We start from the raw sequence: 24,150 nt of genomic DNA, 5'->3' as shown, positions 1-24,150 counted from the left end.
TCGTGCTGGGACTCCGGGGTCTGACCAGGACCTGCTTAAAGCTTTGATACAATAAAATTTATTTCGTGGAAATAAAAAGAGGAATTCAAATCCCAGGCAGGGAAAATTCCAAATGCTCCGAGAGCTGCGCCAAAACGAGGCCTTAATGGAATCCTGGAATTCTGCTCTGAGGGCTGGGAGGGACCCCAAGGATTTGGGAGGTGCAGAGGGGAGGGACAGGGGCTCAGGGCTGGGCTGGGAGATGGATCCTGTCACCAAAGGCACAGGCAGGGTAAGGGAAAATGAGGCTGGACAAATTCCAGAGAGGAGGATCTGGCTGGAAAATCTGGAATGAAGGAGATCAAGGGGGAACAGCCAGGGCTGCTCAGCATCTCTGGGAATGACTGGAACTGTGAGACCTCAGCAGGAAAAATTTGGTACCCCAAAAATCCCCAGGGTTGGGACACCCTTGGAGGGAAAAATTCCCCCACCAGACCCTCCCCTGGCCACCCTGGGGCCGTTCCCTCTCTTCCTGTCCCTGTTCCCAAATCCCAAATCCCCCTGGCTGTCCCCTCCTGTCAGGAGTTGTCACATTTCTGGGTGCTCTTAGGCACTTAACTTTTTTTTTAATTTATTATTTTAATTTTTTTTATAATGAGCTAAGCAGCTAATAGCTGCTATGAAGTCGTTTACTGTTAGAAGTGCATTCGTTTTTAAAGTAAAAGTTACAGGTGCTAAAGTTGATGTTAAGTTTTGGTATAAAGTGCTAAATAGAAGTAGAAACAAAGCAAAAACCAATGGTAAAAAGCAATGGTAAAATGCACTAGTTTTTGTTAATGTATGTTTTTATATAGAAATTTTTCAACAAGTTAAAACCCAAAGTTGGATTATTATTTTTCAACTTATTAGAATTTTAGTTTTTTTAGCACACCAGGCTATGTATAAACTACATATATGGTTTATTTTATTTTATTTTATTTAAAAAAATGTAAGCAATATTTTTACTCTAGCTTCATGATGTTCAAAACCACATTTTTGGAGTTTCTTTACAGAAACACAAATATTTAGGAAAATGATTTTTACCTTTGTACTATTGTTTTGGTATTTGAGACTTTCATTTACCAAAAGCACTTAAAACTTATTTTACTTATTTATTTCCTTCTTCGCTTATACTCAAACCTAAACTTTTATTTATTTTATTTTTTTTTTTTAATGTGTGAGTGGCTCAACATCAATTCATCCAAAAAATCCAAACCAGGAACCCGTGGCAAGAAATGCTTTGGGGTGGGAACGAATCCCCTAAAAGCAGAGCTGGCAGCTCAGTGCTGCTGCCCAAACGCCACCCCCAGGAATTTTTTGGGGTGGTTTTTTTTTTTTTTTTGACCTCAGGAATCCCAAGGAAATCCCAAAATCCTACCTGGAGGATTTTGTCTCCGGGCTGGAGCAGGCTGGAGGCGGGGCCGTCAGGCTGAACCCTAGTAACAAAGATACCCTATAAGTCAGAAGTAACACAGGTTAGGATGCTTGCTCCAAGAACTACATCCCAAAAAAATAAAAAAAACCAAAAAAAACAACAAAAAAACCTCCCTAACTGAGGGTTCTGGGTACCCTGCAGGTTTGGGTTGACACCAAACTCTTTTGTTCTGTTTGCAGTTTGGGGTTGGAGCAGCTCTCTGGTAATGATTGTGGGGAATTTTGAAACTAAAATCCCACTCTGCGAAGGGTGAACGGGGTAAGAGTGACAGGTTATCAGCAGGGTAATTAAAATGGAGCAAGTGTTAATTATTAGAAAAACGTGTATCATAATCTGGACAGCAATCTTTGCTTCCTCTAAGAGACACAGCTTTAATTAATTAATGAATTTCCAAATTGATTGATGTTCTCCGTATTTGTGGAAGTTCTCGCTGTCCCTGCAACACGAATCCAGAATTATCCCAGCACCTCAACTCCAGGAATGTGTTCAAGGCCTCCTTTTCCAGAAAACTCCAGTCAGTTCCAGAGCACCCAACACGAATCCAGGGCACCCAACACGAATCCAGAGCACCCAACACGAATCCATAGCACCCAACACGAATCCAGGGCACCCAACACGAATCCAGGGCACCCAACACGAATCCATGGCTGCAGGAGTCCAATCCTACAGCCCTGGGAGTTGGGGCTCACCCCACGCTGGAGTTTTTGAGGCTTCCCTCGATTTCAGATGGATTGATCTCAAATGTGCAATTCCCAAAATGAGCCCTGAGCACCACCAGGTGTCAGTTTTGACTCCCAGCACAGGAGAAAGCTGCTGCCACAGGGTCTGGAAGGATCCAGGAGTTTCCAGCCTGGTTTTATTTGGCACAGCAGCTACAAACCCTGGAATTTCAGGCTCCAGGGGTGATCTTGTACTTTAGAGTTCCCTCTGATTAATTTAGTGAAAGTTTAATTGAGGTCTGAGGCGACTTATAAAGTGAGAGAGAGAATTCTCCAGAAAACAGCCCCCAAAAATTATCTTATCCAGGGAATATGGGCCTGATTGGGATTGATGCTTGATTCCCTCATCTTCTTTAACTGGGGGGAAAAAGCAAACAACACTGCTAAAACAAACAAAAAAAAAAAAAAAAAAAAAGAAAAAGAAAAAAACCCCAAAGCCAAATATGGGGGGGGGGGGGGAAAAATCTTTCAATTCCACCAACAGAGAGGCACAAACATCCCCTCGTGTTCTCTGCTGTGACCTCTCAAATAAGGAGCAGGGAGAGAGGAATTTCAAACTTACCTTGTCAGAAGGTTTGAATGGATTTCCTTGTCCACTGATTCCACCACTGATACTAAACCCCAGGCCGGGATTCTTCTCTATCCTCACACAAAACTGGGCAGGGAAAAAGAGGGATGGATGTCAGCACTGAGCCCTGCCCCAGCACCTCCCCTCCTTCCCTCACATCCCATTTCCCGGGATGGGCTGAGCCCCCACACTCCAGGGAGTGGGAAAAGCCACTGGGATATTGCTGTGAGCTGGGAGAACTGGCAGGATTTCCCCACGCTGCAGTGAAACCACAACATTCCCTGTGCTTCACAGATTTCTGCATGGATTTGAATGTTCTCTTCCCAAGGAGGAAGAAACTCTTTAGATTTGTGGAAGAGAAGTTCACCCTGGCCAAGCTTTTCACTTAAACATTGGGATAAACCCATCAGTGAGGCTTCATTTGGTGCAGTTTTATTTTCCCAGCAGCCCTGGGACAAAGCCAAGGGATAAAATCCTCTGGGATCTCTGGAGCAGTGCTGGGATGTGCCAGCCTGCACGGAGCTGCCACCCCTCCTGCCACAGGAATCTGTGCTGAGCCCCCTCCTTCAGTCAGGGAGGCTCCAAAGAGCGTTGGGGAATTGGATGTGAAATAAAAATGAGCTCTGAGAGATTCCTGGCCGTGCCCTGAGCTGGTGTGAGCAGGGACATGGGACAGGATCTGCTCCTGGGGCTCCACCACAGGAACAGGGGTTAGGGATGCACCTCGTGCTCCCCCAGTCCAACCAGAACTCTCCCAGTCTGACCAGAGCTCCCAGTCCAACCAGAACTCTCCCAGTCCAACCAGAACTCTCCCAGTCCAACCAGAGCTCTCCCAGTCCAACCAAAGCTCTCCCAGTCCAACCAAAGCTCTCCCAGTCCAACCAAAGCTCTCCCAGTCCAACCGGAGCCCTCCCAGTCCAACCAGAGCTCTCCCAGTCCAACCAGAGCTCTCCCAGTCCAACCGGAGCCCTCCCAGTCCAACCGGAGCCCTCCCAGTCCAACCAAAGCTCTCCCAGTCTGACCAGAGCTCCCAGTCCAACCAGAGCTCTCCCAGCCCGGCTCCCCAGTCCTGCCCAGCTCCCCAGTCCTGGTGGCATTCGGACACTCCTGGAGCTCGGCTGTCCCGGAGCTGTCCCCGTGCCTCACCTGCTCCTGGTAGGCGTCGGTGCTGCGCTGGCCCTTGGTCTGGATGAGGCACCGCTGGGGCTGGGGGGCCCGGGAGCTCTGGGACGCCGGGATCTGGATGGGCAGGGGGGGCTGGTACTGCTGGATGGTGACTTTGTTCATGCTGCCCTCGTACTGCTGCTGCTGCTCCCGGCTGCGGTGCTGCAGGCTCTGCGATCCCATCAGCGTCTGGATGTGGCTACCTGCCTGTGGGCGAGCATCCCGTCAGCGCCAGTAGCCCCTGCAGCCCCCAGGGCCGCCTGCAGAGCGGCCCTGCCCCGCCACAGCCTCCGGAGCTGCGAAAAACAGGATCCTGACGCTTCTCATCCCGGTTTTTTTTTTGTTTTTTTTTTTTTTTTTTTTTTTTTTTTTTTTTTTTTTTTTTTTTTGTTTTTTTTTGTTTTTTTTTTTTCAGATCAGAGGATCAACAGCTCGGCTGTCAGGGCCAGCTCCATCCCACACCTTCCCCTTCTCCTCCTCCCCCTCCTCTGCTTGGACACATCTTTGGGAGCAGTGGCTTTTGTTTGCCATCCTCCCGCAGTTCTCCTGCACTCTGGGACCTCAGGCTGCATTTCCCTGCTCCTTCTGCCTTGGAGAAAAGCTCGGAGCAGCAGGGAGCTCCTTGGGACCATTGCACACAGCAGGTACCAGCGTGCACCCGTGACTCCCCCCCGGTGTCACTCACTGCTGGGAATTGGGGATGGATCTGACCACGAGCCCTGAGATTTTCCTGGCTCATCCCTGCAGCTCCTGCTCCAACACTTGGTGAGGATTCTCCATTCTCCAGCTCCATGGTCAGAGCAGCCCAGCCCAGCAGCTCCAGAGCTGGGGCTGGGAGGGGCAGCCAGGAATCTCCAAGGACTGGAATTCAATATCCACCAGCACAGAACCACCAGAAATGAGACATTTTTCCAGAGAGTTCATCAATGAAAGGGCTGTGCCTGTGCAGGGCTGGGCTGGAGCCATCCCAGCACTCGTGATTTTTATGGCCTGAACATCCCTGGGATGAAACCTTGGGATGAGACTCTCCAGGATCAGGACAGGAGCACCCCAACCATCTCAACACTCATGTTCTTTATGGATTGAACATCATTGGGATGAAAACAAAGGATGAGACTCTCCAGGACCAGTGCAGGATCACTCCAGCCATCCCAACACTCGTGATTTTTATGGCCTGAACATCACTGGGATGAAACCTTAGGATGAGACTCTCCAGGAGAGGAGCAGCCCTGCCCAGCCCTCTGTGCCCACTGCCCACAGCAGAAGCAGAGCACACAGAGGGGCACCATGAAAACACCACCCTGGACTCACAGCAATTCTTGTTTTCAGCCTTGAAACACCCCCAGCTGTTGGAGCCCTGGTCACTGGGAATTGGAGACTTTCTGTGCTGACAGGCACTGACCCCCAGGAGAAATCTGCATCTGACCTGAGGCCGTGGAGAAACTTCCAAAATTGAGTGATGGAACTGGGATCATGGGTGTGAAGTTTGAACAGAAGTGTGTCAAATCACAGGGTGAAAAATATAGAGTTTAAGGTTTTAGAATATAATAATGTATTCTAAATATATTCTATAGAATATAATATTAGAATATAATATTAGATATTTATTCTATATTCTAATATGTATATATAGTAATATATATATAAAGCAAGATGGATGTTTTAGGGTGGAGGTTTGAACTTCTTCGCCTTCTTCACCTTCTTCCTCATGGGTTTGGGTGGTATTTTGTAATTAAATAGAAAAATCTGCATTGTGGGCCACGGGTGGTTGGTTATTGGGGTAAAAGTAAAAATAATTTAGGTGTCATTCCTTAATTGGACAGTTTATCCTTAAAAGGCCTTGTAGAGAGAGAGCTATGGCACTATTTTTAGTTTTTTAGCTTGAAGTGCTGCAGAACTCCCGATTTGGAATATAGATAAGAACTAATAAACATCTGAGTCCCAACAAGAAATTCCATCTCTCTCATTTAATCCCGACCCTGGCAAAAAGAAGATAAAATATGACACCCATAGGTGCTGCCCAAAGCTGTGCTGCTGCACCCAGGGCTGGGCTGGGGCTGGGTCTTAGGTCCCAGCACAGGATGTGCCCAGCACAGTCTGGATTCTGTCCCCAGCTGTTCACCCAGCTGTGGCAGTGATCCTGATCTCTGTGGGGATCTCTGCTGTTCCTGTTCCAGCTGTTCACCCAGCTGTGGCAGTGATCCTGATCTCTGTGGGGATCTCTGCTGTTCCTGTTCCAGCTGTTCACCCAGCTGTGGCAGTGATCCTGATCTCTGTGGGGATCTCTGCTGTTCATGTTCCAGCTGTTCACCCAGCTGTTGCAGTGTTCTTTATCTTGCCCACAGCCCATCCTCCCTCCAGGAGATCTCTCCTGTTCATGGCCGTGCAGTCCCAGGGCAGGGCTGATCAAATTCCATCATCCCATGGGGAGATGCTCCAGCCAGGGCAGGAGCCGAGCATTTCCTACCCAGATCAAAGGGGAGATTTGGAACAGCAGAGCAGCCTTTTCCCACTGGATCCCAGAGGAAAACCAGAGCCTTGCACATCATCCCTGCAGCTTTGGAGGAAAACTGCACCTTGTGCAGGAGCCCTGCTCCAGCAGAACCACATCTGTCACTGCAGGAGGATGCAGCCACCATGGGATGGGACTGCACCAACCCTGAGTGACAAAGGGACAGAGTTGGATTCTGACTCTGTTCCTATTTTTGTTGTTTTGTATTACAGTATTTTTATTTTTAGTAAAGACCTGTTATTCCTATTCCCATTCCCTGAGACCCCCTTCATTTCAAAATTACCATAATTTAGAAGGAGGGGCTTGACATTCTCCATTCCAAGAGAAGCTCCTGCCTTTCCTCCAAACCAGCACAGCCTGGCACCCCCTTACCTTCTTGGTGACGGTGTCGGGGGGCACGTCCCGCCGGCCCAGCGGGTACGGGGTCCAGGGGCTGCCCACGGCCACCTCGTCCTGCCCGTTGTCCAGGAGGCTGCTCTGCTGCGACGGGGTCTGTTCACAAAGGCAGGGCAGCCTTTAAGTCACCAGCACAAACCTTTGCAAGCTCACGTCACAACAACGCAGCGACCGCGATGCACCCGCTGCAACGCACGGCTGCAACGCACGGCTGCAACGCACGGCTGCAATGCACGGCTGCAATGCACGGCTGCAATGCACGGCTGCAACGCACGGCTGCAATGCAGCGCTGCCGCCACCGCGCCCTGCCTGCTCCACCTGCACCGTGGGGCTCCCTGCAAGCAGGAGAGCTCCGGAGGGTTCGGGGGTAGAAATCATGAGAATAATGAATGGTGAGAGAGGAGAGAAAATTCGCTGAGAGGGACTCGTTAGGTTCAGAGAAACGGATTTTGGGAAAATTGTGATATTTAAGCAGCCTGGCGTTAATTGTGGGGTTGGGGATTTCTCATTGCTCATTCCAGCAGCAGGAACTTTTTTAGGAAGGATTTCCACCAAGAAGAGGGAGCTGTTTGTGTTTTCTGCAGCAAACATTCCCTGCTGGCAGTGCCGAGGTTGTGCTGGCTCCCCCAGAACCTCCTGGCTCGTGCCAGGGACATTTTTTGTACAATATTAACCTGGAATTCAATGTTTGCCTCAAGGTGAATTGTCACAACACACAGGGAAAGTTCCCTCGATGTTCACAATTCCCTTTTTTGCTCCTGTTCCTTGTTTTTTTTTCCCCTGTCACTCTCCCCCTCCTGTTTTCAGGACTCTTCCTGCCTCATCCCCAGTTTCCATCATCTGTCTCTCCATTTCTTGATCATCACTGGGAGTTTTCCAAACCCCTTTTGGGGTGTCAGATTTCCCAAAATTCCAGCATTGTCCTGCCACTGACAGCACCTGGCACAGTGGATTATTGATTAATGGGAATCTGCAAAGGAACAAAAAAGATCTATTCTTCCCCTCTGCCATTCCAGGAATTTCTTCTCCAGCTTCCTCTAAAAAAAAAAAATCTGAATACACTTCTCTAGATGGATGAAGAATTAATGAAATTTGCTTTGAAATGTGAAAGCTGGGAATTTTTCCATTAAAAACTATTTTTTAACAGAAATTGAAAAGTAAATAGAAGGAAATTATGATTTAAATCACATCTCTGAGGTGAAGTAAAAAAAGTCCAACCCTGATCATTTAAAATGAAAGGAAACTTCCATTATAATTCTTTCATCATTCAAAAAATCTTCCAGGAAAATCACGGAATTTGTGATTTTCCTTCTATTAAAAACCACTAGAAAAACATTTCTCCTGGTTAAAGCCCAGGATCTCTTTGCAGAGATTTCTTTATCCCCTCTAAAATGGAAAAATGAGCTGATCTCTCCAGAGCTGTCCTGGGAATCTGCTCCCATCCTAAAGGATCGATTTATGGAACCCTCTGGGTGCCTTCCCCAGCTCATTCCAAAGGGAATCTCTGCTCCCCTCTCTCTGTTCTTCCCAAGGAAAAGTGGGAATTCCCTTTCTGGAAATTTGGCTTGCACCAAACCACAAACTTTTAAAAACTTTTCACTGGGAGCCAGAAGTGGAAAGGATCCCTCTGGAGAGCGCTGGGGGATCTGCAGAGGGAATTTTGCACTCCAGAGGGAAAAGGGAAAACGCAGAGAGTGCTCCCAGCTTCCTCCAGAAACAGGGGAATGCTGGGGTTGCATTTGCTGCAGCAGAAGGAATTATTGGACAGGCTGCAACCCAGCTGCACTTCCATGAGATCTGGGGAAAAGAGGAAAAGCAGCAATTCCCACGTTTTTCTACAGGGAGTAGATGGATGAAATGAGCATTTTCAAAATAATTCATTGTTCAAGTCGATTTCCTGACAGCCAGAGCTCACTCATTACTCTCTTGAATCCAGGCCACGGGAAGGAGGGAAGAGGAGAGGCAAGGAATGAACTGCTGTGGCCTGGATTCTTTAGGAAATGCAAATTCTGTGGAAGGGTGTGAAGCAATAAAATTAAACAACACTAAATATACACAGTATTTTTCCAGCAGTCATTTCCCCCTGCAGCAATCTTTCCCAACGATAATTTCCCCAAACAGTACAGCAAGAGAACAACCCCCCCCCCCCCCCCAGTGCAGTTCAGCATCACAGTTTCTATGGATATGGAGCAATGGAATGCTGGTGAAATAGAAAAGCAGAATAACCCACATCAGAACACACCCCAAAATATATCACAGAGCAGATTCCTGAATTTCCTCAGACATCCACCGTTAATATCCATATTCCCCATCAGCCTAAAATCCTGGAAGTGCCATAAAACTCCTCATTCCTAACGAGGGAACCACCAGCACCATCCTTCGGGGTTGATGCCCAATGGATTTTTCCAGGGACTGGTGACAAGTACCCGAGCAGACAAAAAAACGAATTCTTGGGAAGCAAAGACAACACTGGGGTGTCCCTGCCCAGCACACACATCCAGGGGGGATCCCCTGGGAGCCCCCCACCCCACAACAGAGCAGCACAGACCGAGAGCAGGACAGAGCCTGGGCGGGGGGGGGGACGGGGACATGGCATGGAGGTGACAGAGGGTGGAGGGACGGTGGGGAAGGGCTGGCACTGCTCCCTGGGTGCTGCCATCCTGCCCCTGGATTCCTGGAATTCCGGCTGCTGCACGTGTGGGGTGGGCAGGAGGAGCCAGCTCCTGCTCTTAAATCATCCTGCTCTCCTCAAATCCTTGGAGCTTCAGAACCTTTGGAACTTTCCTTTGGGGAATTTGTGGCCAGGCTGCTCCAGCCGTGCCAGGGGCCAGCCTGGCAATGCCCAGCACGGATGATCCCTGGAATTACTCACAGAGCTGATTTGTCCTCTCAGCTCCTGTGCCAGGGCAGGGAGAGGCTGAGCCCTGCCCATCCCTGGGGATGCAGGGAAAGGTCTCAGCATCCCTCCCTGGCACTGAGAATCCTGCAGGAATGGCCCTCTCTGCCTTGCCCTGGGTGCCTCTCCCTTCAAATATTCACTGGGAATACATTTGTATGTCTGTGCTAGCCAACAATATATTGATAATAAATATAAGACAAATACTAAATAAATGAGGGGAATATTCTCTTTTTTTTTTTTAGGTGTTTCTCTAAGTTTAAAATGGGAATACATAGTTGTGTATGTCTGTGCTGGTTCAACAATATATTGATAATAAATATAAGATAAACAGTAAAGAAATGAGGGGAATATTCTCTTTTTTTTTTAGGTGTTTCTCAAAGTTTAAAATGGGAATACATAGTTGTGTATGTCTGTGGTAGTTCAAGAATATATTGCTAATAAATATAAGATAAACAGTAAATAAATGAGGAGAATATTCTCTTTTTTTTTTTAGGTTTTTCTCAAAGTTTAAAATGGGTTTGGGTGTGGTGACATGCTCAAAACCCATCAGGAATTACAGCACACCCAATTAATGCTCAAATACTAAAATCCCTGTCTCCTGGAGCCTGTTTAACATTTCCATACCCATTTTTTTTTCCTAGGATCAAACAGTCCCAAGAGCAAACCACGATCCCCACTGAGCAGATGGCAGCCCTGGCGTGTGTGAGGAGAGCAGGGAAGCAGCAATGACAGCCAGGGAGCTCCGGGATCCAGAAAGCAAGGCCAGCACGGGGCAGAGCCGCGTCCCTGCCAGCCTTGCCTTGTGGACTGGGCACGGCACAAGCGCGAGGATAAAAGGCAGAAGCTAAACCAGGAGGAAGCAAGGATCGTTAAATTAACCGGGAATGCCGGCAATGCTGGCTAGCCCATACTTACTTTCGGTAGAGGTAGCTCTTGAAGCATTTGGTTTTCAAATTTAGATTTAGGCTGCAAGTTTAAAGTCATGCTTCGGCCGGCATGCATGGCTGAAACCCCTCCAGAGTGCAGCATGCCAAGGCTAACTGTGTGGTGTTTGTAAGCAGCGCTCTGAGTAGAGGAAACAACCACGGGACACATATGAACACACATGCTCAGAATTAAGTCTCACACATACATGGTTAAGTTCACAGAGTTTTAGTTTAAGCCAACAAACAGTAACCGAGTATCAATAGCTCCTCCAGGCATGCACTGGTCACACAAAGCGAGTACATTGCTCCTCGTACAGAAAATGGGCACCAGAGAGGACTTCCACGCTGACAGCACATGGGGGGACGTGGCATCTGGAGTTCACGTGGTACCAGTCTCGCCTTTGCCAAAATTTTGGCGGGTTTGGGGCGGGCTGTGCTGCCGGAGGAGTGCCTGGCATGGAGGAGCAGCCCCTGGGCAAGCCCTGCTCCCTGAAAACCCGGCTGCCCACGCGGGACACGGGTCCGGTGCCCACCCGAGGGACAGGGGCTGCTGCCACCAGCGCAGCCTCCTCCAGCAGACAGCCCAGCCCAGCTCCTTGGAGCTCTGCAGCCAGCAGGAAACACCTCGCAGGGATTAGGGACAGCCACCAGCGTCAGCTGCCCGGGGTTAAAGCACCCTTCAGTGCACGTTGTAAACCAAGTGTAAAGATATTCCTTAAAGCAACGACGTCTGGCAAGGGTTTGCTGCCACCAGGAAGGTGGCACTGGCTTCCCTGGGGAGGAGGCAGTTTCCAGTGGGTTTACACAGCACCAGGAGAAGAGCTGAGGGAGGAAAATGCTTCAGCCTCGGAGCCCCCTTTTTAAAGTTTCCCCGTTTGACCCTTAAGGATAATTTAATGTCATCACATCCGAGCGGCTGGATGGTAAGGAGAATATTGACACCAAAGTCGGGAGGCTCCAGCATAAAGCAGTATATGGACACGTTTGGCAATGACTTCTTAGGCATTTCACCACAGGAATTTGTCACAACCACTTCAGATCACGGAGTAAATCGGATTCATGGATTAGGTCATTAAATAGGTAATGACTGAATCATGCACTAAAGTACCCTTTGGATAGAAGGCAGATCAGCATAACTTCCTACAGCTAAAAGGAGTAATGACCACATTCCCATTACAGCAGTGGCAGTGGATACCCAGGGATATTTCTCAGTTATAGACACTTTCAAACCCCCTGCGCTAACAGTGACACCAGAGCTAAAATACATTTTATTACTTGTTCTCTTTTTCCTTTATTCCCTTTTACTGTCAAGACCAGCACCTCTCCAAGCTCTTGGTCGTTACTGACCTGGAGGCTCCAGCAGCGCTTCCGTGAGCAGGGGAGAACCTCAGGGTCCTTCCTAATTTAGGGCAGAGCTGCAGGAGCCACCACCCCAGTGCCAGGGCAGAGCCTCTGGGTTTACCCAGGTTTCACAATCACCACCCCAGTGACTGCCCCAAGGAATGTCACCAGTGGGAAGCCTCTGGATTTACCCAGGACCCGGGGCCACCACCCCGGTGACCGTCCCAAGGGGCATCATCAGTGAGGAGCCTCTGGATTTTCTGGGATCCCTCGCTCCAGCCGAGCAGCCCCAGGGCCCTCGGCGGGGCCAGTCCCTCTGTGACACCACGGCGGGAATTTCACCCCTGGGAATTCTGGTGGTCACCACTGCACGTGCAAATCGTTTGACAGAGCGAAACACACAACTAAAGGCATTAATTGCAGAGAAATGCCAAACATACCCTGTCTAACCTTCTAGCTTCTATATGTCTAAGTAGCTGTTGTCTCCAGTCAGCGGGCATTTTAGCACAGCTCTCATTTCCCTTCCCAGGGGGAGGCCTCGGCTTTATATCACTGCTATCGGAAGGCTTGTCGCCATAGTTACCCAAGTTATAGTCTGACGGAATCTTTTCCAGCAGAGCTGCCATGGTGGGCCTCGCTGAGACCGGCCGCGTTTGGGCCGTGCCGTAGCTCTCTGTGCTGTAGCTTCGTGCCGACAGGGGCCTCCTTTGCGTGAGGTTTTTAACTGGGAAGCTCCCGGTCTGGGCTTTCACTTCCTGGTAGGAAGGGTGCTCGTCTTCGTAGCGCCCGTTGCGCTTGAGGAACTGGGCCTCGGGCACGGCCATGCTGCCCTGGCGCTCCGGGGCGCCGCGGAACGGGGCCCGGCCGTACCTGTCGGCCGGGGGCAGCTCCTGGGGCTCGCCCACCCTGCGGAACACGGACATCTCGGCCGAGCTGACCAGAGAATCCGCCCTGCGCAGGAAGCCGGGCCGCGTGGCCGGGCCGGGGAACGGGGCGGCCGCCGGCTCCTCGCCCACCGAGGGCTGCGAGAAGGAGAACATGGGCTCCACGGGCCCGTAGCCGCGGTAGCCCCGTGGGCTCACCAGCTCCTGGGGCAGGCTCTTGGCCGGCTGGGGCAGGTACTCGGCGTTGAGCTGGAAGGGCGGCAGCAGCCGCTTGTCGGCCGGCAGCTCCACGGCGCCCTGGGGGTTGAAGCTTTGGTCGAACTGATAAACTTTCTTGGTGACCGACGCCTTGTGCTGCGGCTGCACCTTGACGCTGCCGTAGGTCAGCAGCTCGTCGTCCAGCATGGGCACGGACTGGCTGCGGGACATGCTGAGCACGCCGTGCTCCGGGCCCAGCAGCTTGTCCACCCTCTCGTGGGGGCCCACGGTGTCGTTCCCGGATGCATAGTTTTCCAGGGGGATGTTGTACACCTTGTACGCACCGATGTCGATCTCGTCGATGCTCTGCGACTTCTTAAACTTGTTCGTTTTTAAATCCCTCATCATGGGGGAGAGCCGCTCCGTGCTCTTGCTGATGGAGATGACGTTTTTGGAAGGGTCCGGGCGACAGTGCACGTGGGAAAAGACGTTTGTGAGGCTCCTGTTGGCGTTGGAGTCGTGATATTCCCACGGAATTCCTGGAGTGAAAGTGCTCGTCATTTCGGGAGACTCCTTGACGTGATCTTTCCGCTCGGGCAAAGGGCTGGTGTTGGGGGTGCTTTCCAGTTTGGAAGGAAAAGCTGTCCTGTCTTCAAAAGGACTGGGGGTTCTGGTCCAATTTTGCCAAGGGTTGGGAGGAGGCACTTCGGAGTCGTGTGTGTTTCTGAGCGCGGGCTGCTCCAGCTCCAGGGGGATCCCCACGATCCTGTCCTGCCGGATGAGCGGCCGGCGCCCGTGCGCGGAGGAGCTCCTGGATTTGGTGCTCAGCAGGGGGTTGGTGCTGGCGTTCTCCGCCGCGCTCTCCTCGGCCACGAACCCCGTGTTGTCGTAGTGGGAGCCGTCGTTCCAGCTGTCGGCGAAGGCGTCGCTCAGCGGGCGCCGCTCCGGGCGCGCCGGAACGTTCCCGGCCGGAGCCGCTTCCCGCTGGCTCAGCAATGGCTTGGTCTCCAGGGGCTGTGGGAACGACTGGGCCAGCCTGCAAAGACGAGAGAAGGCAACGAGATAAAATGTCCTCTGCGCTCATCGTCCTCGTCGGGACGCGGTTCAGCCTTCTCCCGTCTGCGCTCTGGCTTCGGGGTGGCGCTGGGAGACTGCAGGGGGTCTGGGCATTCCCGCTGGGATCACCGAGTCCAGCAATCAAACCTGCCCCCCCCTCGGCGTTTCTAGCACCCACTGAGCTACTCTCAGGCTGTTGGCAGCCACGGGCACGGGAATGGTGGCAGCAGGTTTCTGCCCCGGAGCGCAGGCTCCGGCAGGACACACACGGAGAAGCTAAGAAGTCACTCAAAGACCTGGCTGGCTCCGTGCTGTGTCCCCAGAAATCCTGCTGAACAGATTTTCCTGCTGTAAAAATAATGGATGAGCGCAGCAGAAGGTTTCCCCACCCCGGCTTTTTAACCAGAGACACCAGAGGCAGTTTTTGCCCGTTCTCATCCGGCTCTTTAAGAAGGCAGAGCTAAGGATGGAACGATGTGAGGAAGGGGTTTAGGGCAGGCACAGACAGGACAGGCTGGTCCTGGAATGTTCCCAGGGCAGGTTATGGCTTTCCAAGAACCTTTTTGGATGTCCAGGGCGGAAGGAGCTGGGACAGCAATAATGGGGATGGCACAGAGCTGGACCAGCAGCTGTGGGATCGTGGAATATGGAGAGCGGCCAGCTCAGCCAACGTGGGAGAAAAACACGGATTTTTTTTAAAAACCCAAACGCCCTAACAGGGTGGCTCTGAGGACCCAGACGGGACAAAAGGGAAGCAGAAGCTGCGTCAGGAAAGATGTCACACCTGTTCCCCCACAAAGAGTTATTCACTGCTTCTTTAGCCGTGGTCTGCAGGGAGCCCATTTTTACGTGCGCGTTGGAGGACCCTGAGGAAGCCTGGGAAGGGGAATAGTCTGAGTAAGTGCCTGAGGAAACGCTGTTATTCAGACAATGGATCTTATCTGCTTCAGACTCATCTGTCGACTCTGAAACAAAACACAGCAAACGCTTTCAGGGGGCGGCGACAGCAGAAAAAAAACCACATTTTAAATCAAAGCTGGTACTGGGTCGGGTCGATAAGTGCACAAATGCCCACGGTTCACAAGCAGAGTGCAGCACCCCCACCACTCGGTTTCACCCCAAAGGCCGTGAAGCCATCAGTACCTTTCTTGTCTTTACCCAGCAGGACGAGTTTGGGGGGGTACAGCGGCGTCTCGGGCATGGAAGGACGGAGCTCCCCTATCCTCATCTCACTGCCAGGGTGTCCAAAGGCATCCTGAGGGACACAACAAGGCACAGTGAGCACAGGGAGCAGCAACACCTCAACCTGCAGCGCACAAACCTCTGCACAGCCTTCTCCCCATCATCATTCACACACCCCAAACCCACCAGAGGGGCAGCGCAGGAATTTGTCAGCAGAAAGCTCTAATTAATTAATCCCGCGCAAAACCCTCCTCGAAATTAGGGTGATGTGCTCGTTCTGGAAATGTGGACAAACCAGATGGAACTCGCGAGATACATCAGAGCCGTGTAAACATTTTTGATGAAGTCAAGGTCGCCAGAAATGCTGCCAGCAGAAAGAAATCAACACAAACCGAGTGTAAACAATTGGTATTTCAGGAGGGAGGATTCCTCGCTCAGTTATTTCTGGTGAGTCCTTCCAGACACTCAGCTGTCCCTGGAGCTGTACTTAATTAAAATGGCTTTGTCTCTAAGGAGTTTGTGGCTAAATTAAAATGATTTGGATTTAATAAACTTCTGCCCGAGAGTTCAGCACACCTGACCTTCACACAGGCCCTGCAACAGGACGTGTGCTGAAAATAACCCCAGCCAAAGTGGGGGAGGAAAGCGGGACTCATTCTTAGGAAGAGAAAATTCAAATGAGAACATTTAGGGTGGCTGGGAGGGAATGAAGGCACCAGTGGGAATTTTGGGGCCTTTGTGATCCCTGCAGAGTGCTCTGAGGTGAGGAGGATGAGTGTCCTGGGGAGGCAGGGGCGGGTGGCACAGGGGGGTCTCTGTACCCTCACAGGGGGTACAGGTTCTCCAGGGACTTTGGGGAGGGAAGGCAAGAGGGAGAGGTGTGATAATCAGAGAAACAATTTCCACTGAAACCATTTAAACCAAATCCACGTTGCTAGGATGTATGATGGTTTAAAACCTGCTGCAACGGTTTAAAAGTTTTCTTGTTTTTACTTACAAGGAGGAAACTCTCAGAGGTTTACTGCCCTTAACTGCTTCTTGTAGTGACAGAGATTTGCAGAATCGTTTGCTATGTGATTTATCCTTGGAGAACTTAATTCTTTTTACACCAGAGCTTTTCCAAACCCTTTGCATTTGATGTTCTGCTGGAGGCAGGACCTTCCCAGAAGAGGCATCCTCAGTTTAACCAAGGCCCTCAGGGCTGATCGTTCAGGCAGTTCCATGGTGATTCCCACATGGAGTGACCCCTTCCCCATGCAGAGGATTTCCCTGGTGCTCCACAGGTGCCCAGTGACCCCCACAGCCCTCTCCCAGTGCAGTGGGACAAACTGGTGGGACAAACTGGTGGGAGCCCATTGCTGTGGGCAGTGCAGAGGGTGAAGCTCTCCACCTGAGCAGCCCAGGTGTGGCTGTACCTCTGAGCTTTGGGCTTTGTCCTCCCTGCCCACGCCTTCCAGAGGTGATTTCGGGCTGTTCTCAGGCTCAGGCAGGGGCTTCTTGGGGGATTCTTTGGTTTCTTTATCTTGGACCTGGAATCCCAATATTGTGCCATGAAACTTCCAGGAGTTTTCAGCTTAAAGTGCCCCCCCTTGCTGGAGGAGAGGGAGACCCAGCAGTTCCATTTTTGACAAGATGGTGAACTTCAGGTGCACAAAGTTCCCTATTTTATAGTATTTTCCTTTTCTTTTCATCCCCCAGCCCAGCTATTCCAACAAAAAACAATGCACTTTTGAAAGAACTACTCTGGCATTTGTAAATCTGCCTTGAATATCTGAAATACCCTGTAAAAGCCCCAAATCATGTTCAATTTAATCCCACTCTCTTTAAGAGGATCGTTTTCTTACAAGCTGAAGAACAAAAAGGTCACTAACAGGAAGAAAATTGCAAGGAGAAAGGGAAGAGATAAATGCAATTGTGTTGAGTTGGTGCCTGGAGATTATTCCTCGGGATTTATTCCTCGTGATTAGCTGGGGAAGGATGCAGGAAGAGGGCAGAGAACTGTGCTGAGGAGAAAATACCTGCTCCAAACCATTAAAACAACCAGCAAGAGAAAAATCACCAAATATTCAGGCTGAGAACACAAGAACATGGAATTATAATCAGGAGGGACAGGATTTTTGGAAGGACCAGACTCCTGGAATTTGCTTGGAGCAGCCCAGGGCTCTGGGAAGGGATGAGGCAGAGGAAATGTGGGATATTCTCACTGGAAACACATCGAGAACAGCAACTGTGAAGACCTGACCTGGTGACCTTGATATTCCTCATTGTTTCTCGTGGAAAAGCAGCACAACTCCCTAAATAATCCCAGACTCCTCTGTGGCCAAAACTCACATCTTTCCCAAAGAATTAGAGTGATGAAGAGGTTTGTTTTAATGGATGATTAATCAAGACATTGTTTGCTTGTTGTGAATGGAGGTGAAGGATGGATTTGACATTCAGCTCCTCATTCCAGATGCTGCCTTTCATTATTTAGAAACAATTTCTGAAGACACACGTGCTCATTAATTGCAGGGAAAGCCAAAAGAGATCAGAAACCAGTTTATCTGAGGATGAAAAGCCAGCACTGCACCTGAAATTCAATTACCTGGGATCAGGAACTGCCTCCAGCCTTTAGCACATCACAGCACACCTGCGATTTCAAAGTGCACTTTAACTGGGGGCTTGAGTTTGTCTGCTAATTATCTGCGAGGCAAACGGAGCTTAATTAAGTTTTATTTCATGGGTTACAAGTGAAATCAGGCCAATATTGTTCACAGAACCATTCACACTCTGCCTGCACTCCCCGTGTGTTTTATCCTCGTGCAGGAAGCCAAGGAAGGGGGAAATGGATCTGCACCACCCTGATGGGAGCTAAAAACCCCTCCTGGTGTCTGGGGAGGAGGAGAACATCCCTGAACATCCTTTTCCTTTTCTTTAGCTGCTGGAAAAGCTGTGGTGACAGTCTTGGCTCCGTCCCAGGGAAATTAAAATCTGAAAAAGCTCAGGGGATGAAATCTCGTCTTCGCTGGCACGTGGGGAGCTCCCAGCCCTGCTGTGGCAGAGGACGAGGGAGGAAAGTGCAGTGCCATTGTTTGGTGGCACTTCAGGAGCCACCCTGGGCTCTGGCTGCAGCACTTCAGCTTTTTCTGCAGAGTTTTGTGGGATTTCTGTATCCCCACACACGCAGGGAGGTCTCCCCAGCATCGTTCCAGAGTTGATGGTGTGGCTCCCATCTCCTTCCTTCCTTCCTTCCACTCCCTGGGGATTCCTCCCCTGCCTCTGACCCTGCTGGGGCTCAGCTCACTTCGTGTTTTCCTTGGAAAATTTCGCATCATTTTAACAAATATTAACACACCGCTGATTTCTGGAGGCCACGTGGCCACCACAGCCACAACAAACACCTGAAACCTCTGCCAGGCCATGGGGATCAAATTCCAGATGGGAACACCCAGGGAAAATTAAAACCCACAGAAAGCTGTCGAGAATATTCAAGTTGAAATGACAGCTAATGCAAAATAAATTCTATATATTCAACAACAAGAGCAGAATGTCAAGGCTCGTGGCTTGAATCACCAGCTGGTTCAAGGACCAGATTTACACAGTGAGAATTTAATGAGCAAAAAAGGAATAATGGTGGAATTGAAGATTTCAGATTTAGATGAAAACACGAGTGATTCAATTATTTTAGTTGAAATTAAATATTTAACTGCAATATTTTAGTCCTAATTGAAATCGTGCCTGGAGCTGAAGTCTTCTGAAGCCACCTCGAAGAGAAAACTTTTGGGGGGGTTACTTTTTTAAGGAATAAAAACGTTTAATTGCAATTAAAACACAGCACTGAGAGAGCAGCCACAGCTGAAGGTGGAACATTTGTGCCCAGGACATGGAAAACTGGGGGAGAGCAATTGAAAATTGAGGGAGAACAATTCCTGCACAGAGCAATTGAAAATTGAGGGAGAACAATTCCTGCACACAGGACTGGCCACAGCCAGGGGCATTTCAAGGACAAGGAGTTTATCAGGTAACAGAGGAGTGAAAAAGAAGGAAAATCTTTTCCCTCATTTATTTCTTTTCAGCATTAAATTGCCAAGATTTTCAGGAATGCTGACATTCCTGGAGACCTCGAAGGGATTTCCCTCATTTCTGCACAAAGTTTTGGTGGAGCAGAGGAGACCAAACTCCAGCAGGGCTGCAGGATTTAGGAATTCACCTTTTGGGGGTTAATCCTGGGGTGGAATTTGTCCCTGTGCCCAATTCTGCAGCTCACTGGGATCATCCAGGGCTGGATGGAGGAGCTCTCCTGCTGCCTTCATTAACTCATTAAGGGTTAATTGGATTCCTAACAGCAGTGCCAAGGGCACCTCCTGGCACAGACAGAGCTCAGAGATCTTTAGCAGATTAAATGGGATGGAAATGGAACCTGGACCCATCCTCCTGTCACCAACCTCACAGCACTGAAATTTAACAGTGCTGGGATAAATCCACAGCAAAATTCCCATCTAGGGAGATTTCAACCCCAAAATTCAACAGCATTGGGGAAAAACAGCAACAAAAAACCAGCAACTCAATCTCAAACTGGACAAAACTCAGCACCTCAATCCAAACCTGAATGAAAACCCGATATAAATTTTATCCAGCATAAAACCTGATGGGTGAGACAAGAAACTCTCACATCCAAGATTCCCAGCGCATCAAAACATCCTTTGGGGGGGGTTCAAAACCTGAAAAAAAAAAACCCCAGTCTGGAATTTGGGAGAGGAGTGAGAAGAATCCTTTGCAGTACCTCCACTGAGATCTCCTTGGGGGTCAGGGGCCACTTGTGCTCGTACTTGTCCTTGCCCGTGGGGTCACTGTTGGTGGCTGGGGTGGAATTCTCGGGGCGCACTCCCAGGCTGGGTTTGCTCACCAGGTTCTGCACAGATTTCACCATGTTCTTCAAATCCTCGGGGTAGGGAGTGGGGTAACGCTTCAGGTTGATCTCGACCTGAATGAAAGGAGGGGTTAAAATCAGGAGTGGGAGCAGAAATAAAGGATGGAAACAGAATAATCGTTATTGTGGTATGGGGCTGAGGAATCCTGGCTATGGGGCTGACAGCACTTTCCCCGTGGTTTGGGTGATTTGTCTGGGGAGTTTGAGGAGTTCAGGATTGAAATTTACTCCTCCCTTCTTGGTCAGCATTAAATGTAATCCCAGTGACTCAACCTGAATGAAAGGAGGGGTTAAAATCAGGAGTGGGAGCAGAAAGAAAAGGATGGAAGCAGAATAATCGTTATTGTGGTACGGGGCTGAGGAATCCTGGCAATAACTGAGCAATCCTGGCTATGGGGCTGAGGAATCCTGGCTATGGGGCTGAGGAATCCTGGCAATAACTGAGCAATCCTGGCTATGGGGCTGAGGAATCCTGGCTATGGGGCTGAAGGCACTTTCCCCATGGTTTGGGTGATTTGTTTGGGGAGTTTGAGGAGCTCAGGAGTGAAATTTGCTCCTCCCCTCTCTGTCAGCATCAAACGCAATCCCAGTGACATAAAATAAGGGACGGGAATTTGTCCCTGGTAGCCCATCTCCCCCTGAATGAAAGGAGGGGTTAAAATCAGGGGTGGGAGCAGAAATAAAAGAATGGAAGCAGAATAATCGTTATTGTGCTATGGGGCTGAGGAATGCTGGCTATGGGGCTGAGCAATCCTGGCTATGGGGCTGACAGCACTTTCCCCATGGTTTGGGTGATTTGTTTGGGGAGTTTGAGGAGCTCAGGACTGAAATTTGCTCCTCCCCTCTCTGTCAGCATCAAACGCAATCCCAGTGACATAAAATAAAGGACGGGAATTTATCTCTGCCAGCCCATCTCGGCCTGGCAGGGCGTGGGGAATCTGACACATCCCATCAGGCTTTCCCCACCAACCCTGCTGTAAATGCTGAATTAATTCAGCCACGCTCCGTGGACTCGATTAATCTGAATTGTGGATGGCAGCCGAGAGCGGGATCCGATCCTGTGGGAGCCATTTGCTGCTGGAGAGGGATGATGCTCGCACTCACCCGGGTGTCTGTGGCTCTTTTCTGGCACAGGGAAACACCCCCAGAGCTCTCCAGGGAGTCCCCAAGGTCTGGCTGAGCTTTCCCTGACTGCCAGACCCACGGATTTCCTGGAAAAACCCCACATCTGAACTTCCCAAGTTTCCCAGAGCGTGTCAGGAAACTCCAAATTCCTGCCGGTGATGAAGGATCTGGAATTTAAGCACCCAGCAGCTTTTACCTCGTGGTGTAGCTGAGCTGAGTTTAAGAGCTCCCTGCCAGAGACTCTGGATTTAAATTCCCAACGAGCAGGAAAAAAATGCAATTTTTGGATTCAGCTGGAAATGATCTGTCTGTAGGAATATTTCAGAGGCAAAAAAGCATGATCGATTTGGTAAATAAAACTGCATCGAGTGCTGGCATCCAGATCCGAACCAGGAGAGAATAAAAATCAGGGAGAAGAAGAGAAAACGTTGAAATCTATGAGGGGGATGTCACTTTTAATAAAGAATTCCAAGAGAAGGAGAAAAATCGAGCCTGGGGAGCAGCACTAATGAAATGGAGTTTGGGGGTGGCCCCGAGAGGCACTGGGTGCAAATCCCCAGGAATTCCAGGCAGGGAGAAGGAGCTGAAGACAGACAGACAACCCCCCAAAAAAAGAGATTTCAGCAGGAATTTCACCTCCCTGGCAGCTTTAATATCAAACTGCTGCGGTGGGGGGACAGCACTGGGGTGTGGATCTCTCCCTCCCTGACCCACATTCAGCATCCCACAGGAAATTTGGATTCTCTCCCCGGTCCCATCCCAAGCAGTCTGACCCCAAAGAGAGAATTTTCAAAGTTCAAAATCCTCCATGGAAAGAAAAAAAAAAAAAAAAAGAAAAAAAAAAAAGCTATTGGACAATCTCAGTGTCCAAATCTGTTTTAACATCCGTGTGGCTGAAAGTTCAGTTTGATGAGAGAAAAAAAGTGAAAACTTCTTCTGCTCTCATAAAACGCTGCAGTGGTGGTGGTTGCTGCCTGCTGAGGATTTAAATTTATTTGAATGCATCCCTTAAAAGCTCTGGTGAAGCTGCTAAAAAATGTTCATGTTGAAATCTCCACCCCCCAGGGAAAATTCTGATGAAAGTTGTGGAACAACAGAAAACTTTCCCGGATGCAAAACTTTCCCATAAAGCTGCAATTCATCCAGGGTAAAATTCCACTTTAATCTATTTATTGTGAGGTGCTTTTGGCACAGTCCATTAGCTCTGGGCACGGGAGCTGGAGAGAAATTCCCGACTGGGAAAAATACTGGAAAGAAAAATCAAGAATTTCCACCAAGTTTTCAATGGAATGTTCAATTGCTATTGACAAGAGAACTGTTGAGAAGTAAAAATCCGATTTAAATCTCCTCAGATGATTTTATCTCTGACCCTGCATTTTACTTTGGACATTTGCAGGGTTGAAGTGTGGGATAATTCCTTTATATTATCCAAGAAAAAAACATTTCCATGCCCTGCAAAGGCTGACAGGTTTGAAAAAAAATCCTCCTGACAATGCAGCTGATTGAGGATTGATGGAGAACTCTGCAATGACATTAATTTCATAAAACTGGGGGAGGAAATTCATGCTTTGAGCTTTTTTTTTACAAGTGATGCCCCCTCCAGTGCACATTCCACGAGGCTGCAAAGCCCTCCTTGACTTCTGCTTTGAGAGGAATAAGGGATCCCCTGTGGGGGATTCAAATATTCCTGAAAGAATTTTGTTTGGTTGGATAATAAAAAAATAAAAATAAATAAAATAGAGTAAAAAAATAAATATATATAATATATATATATATAATATATTATAATAATTTTAAAAAGAATAGGCTGGACAGTAATTCTGTCTCAATTCCCTTTGGGACAGAGCAGGAATCTGCCATTAAAACACAAACCCAGTTCAAGCAATACATTTTGAACCCTGGCCATAAAAACTGAGTCCCAGAATAAATCCAGCAGCTCTTACCTTGACTTTCCCTGGATTTTCCTCCTCTTCTTTCTTGTCTTCGAACTCGAAGGCCACAGTCATCCTCTGCTGCCTCTGCTCCTCCCACAGAGTGGGGTTAAAGCTGTCACTGTCTGACTGGAAATCTGCAGGGAATTGGGAAGGGAGATGGGAACGATCCAAACGGAATTTTCCTTCCTGGGTGACTGAAAATGTGAGAAACCATCCCAGAGTTTGGAATAAAAATGGGATGGGGGTGATGGGAAACACCACCAGGGTTAGGGGCAGCCCTGGAGCAGAGGGGGAATGTGAAAAATCTGAATTTAGTGGAGCAAAGCCTCGATCCAGGGAAGTTTGGGAGTCCTGAGCCCCCATGGGGAGGGACATTCCCAGCTCCTGTGTGGAGCCAACAATTCCCTGGCACACCCAGGGCTCAGACTGCTCCTGAAAAACCTCTCTGAAAATAAAAAAAGGGGTCCAGAAAACATCAGTGTGAAAGTGGAAATCAGAAAAATGTCAGTCTGAAATGGTGAATCAGAAAAATGTCAGTCTGAAATGATGAATCAGAAAAATGTCAGTCTGAAAATTTATACCAGAAAATGTCAATGTGAAAGTGTAAATCAGGAGATGTCAGTGTGAAAATGGAAATCACAAAATGTCAATCTGAGGATTCATATCAGGGGATGTCAGTGTGAAAATGGAAATCAGGAGATGTCAGTGTGAAAATATAAATCAGGGGATGTCAGTGTGAAATATAAATCAGGAGATGTCAATCTGAGGATTCATATCAGGAGATGTCAGTGTGAAATATAAATCAGGAGATGTCAGTGTGCCAGGCTGGGAATATCAGGATCCATCCATGGGGCCAAATCCAGGGGTGTCCCCGTGGCCTTGGG

At 49.2% G+C, this 24,150-nt stretch overlaps 1 protein-coding gene across 6 annotated transcripts in view; it reads right to left on the bottom strand.

Moving 5' to 3' along the window:
• LRRC7 (leucine rich repeat containing 7) overlaps window positions 1–24,150 on the bottom strand; it is a 100,224-nt gene that overhangs the window by 5,103 nt on the left and 70,971 nt on the right. For 3 of the 6 annotated variants that reach the window (XR_015805293.1, XR_015805292.1, XM_088169575.1), the window contains exons 15-24: window positions 23,276–23,400; window positions 20,061–20,261; window positions 15,260–15,371; window positions 14,901–15,081; window positions 12,419–14,096; window positions 10,627–10,776; window positions 6,789–6,908; window positions 3,887–4,111; window positions 2,735–2,827; window positions 1,397–1,471 (exon numbers count right to left, since the gene is read on the bottom strand). Coding sequence is in view for 4 of the 6 variants with exons in the window: in XM_088169575.1 (XP_088025701.1) it covers window positions 1,397–1,471; window positions 2,735–2,827; window positions 3,887–4,111; window positions 6,789–6,908; window positions 10,627–10,776; window positions 12,419–14,096; window positions 14,901–15,081; window positions 15,260–15,371; window positions 20,061–20,261; window positions 23,276–23,400 (2,960 nt within the window). In the remaining 2 variants the exon portion in view is untranslated. Of the gene's footprint in view, window positions 1–1,396; window positions 1,472–2,734; window positions 2,828–3,886; window positions 4,112–6,788; window positions 6,909–10,626; window positions 10,777–12,418; window positions 14,097–14,900; window positions 15,082–15,259; window positions 15,372–16,713; window positions 16,828–20,060; window positions 20,262–23,275; window positions 23,401–24,150 lie in introns of all 6 variants that reach the window. The other 3 variants (XM_088169578.1, XM_088169577.1, XM_088169576.1) reach the window with 3 other exon arrangements.

Source organism: Sturnus vulgaris, chromosome 9 (genome assembly GCF_052056855.1).
Source record: "Sturnus vulgaris isolate bStuVul1 chromosome 9, bStuVul1.hap1, whole genome shotgun sequence".
In the NCBI taxonomy this organism is placed as follows: Eukaryota; Metazoa; Chordata; class Aves; order Passeriformes; family Sturnidae; genus Sturnus; species Sturnus vulgaris.
The sequence above is the reverse complement of the archived record's forward strand: the minus strand, read 5'-3'. Positions and strand labels throughout refer to the sequence as shown.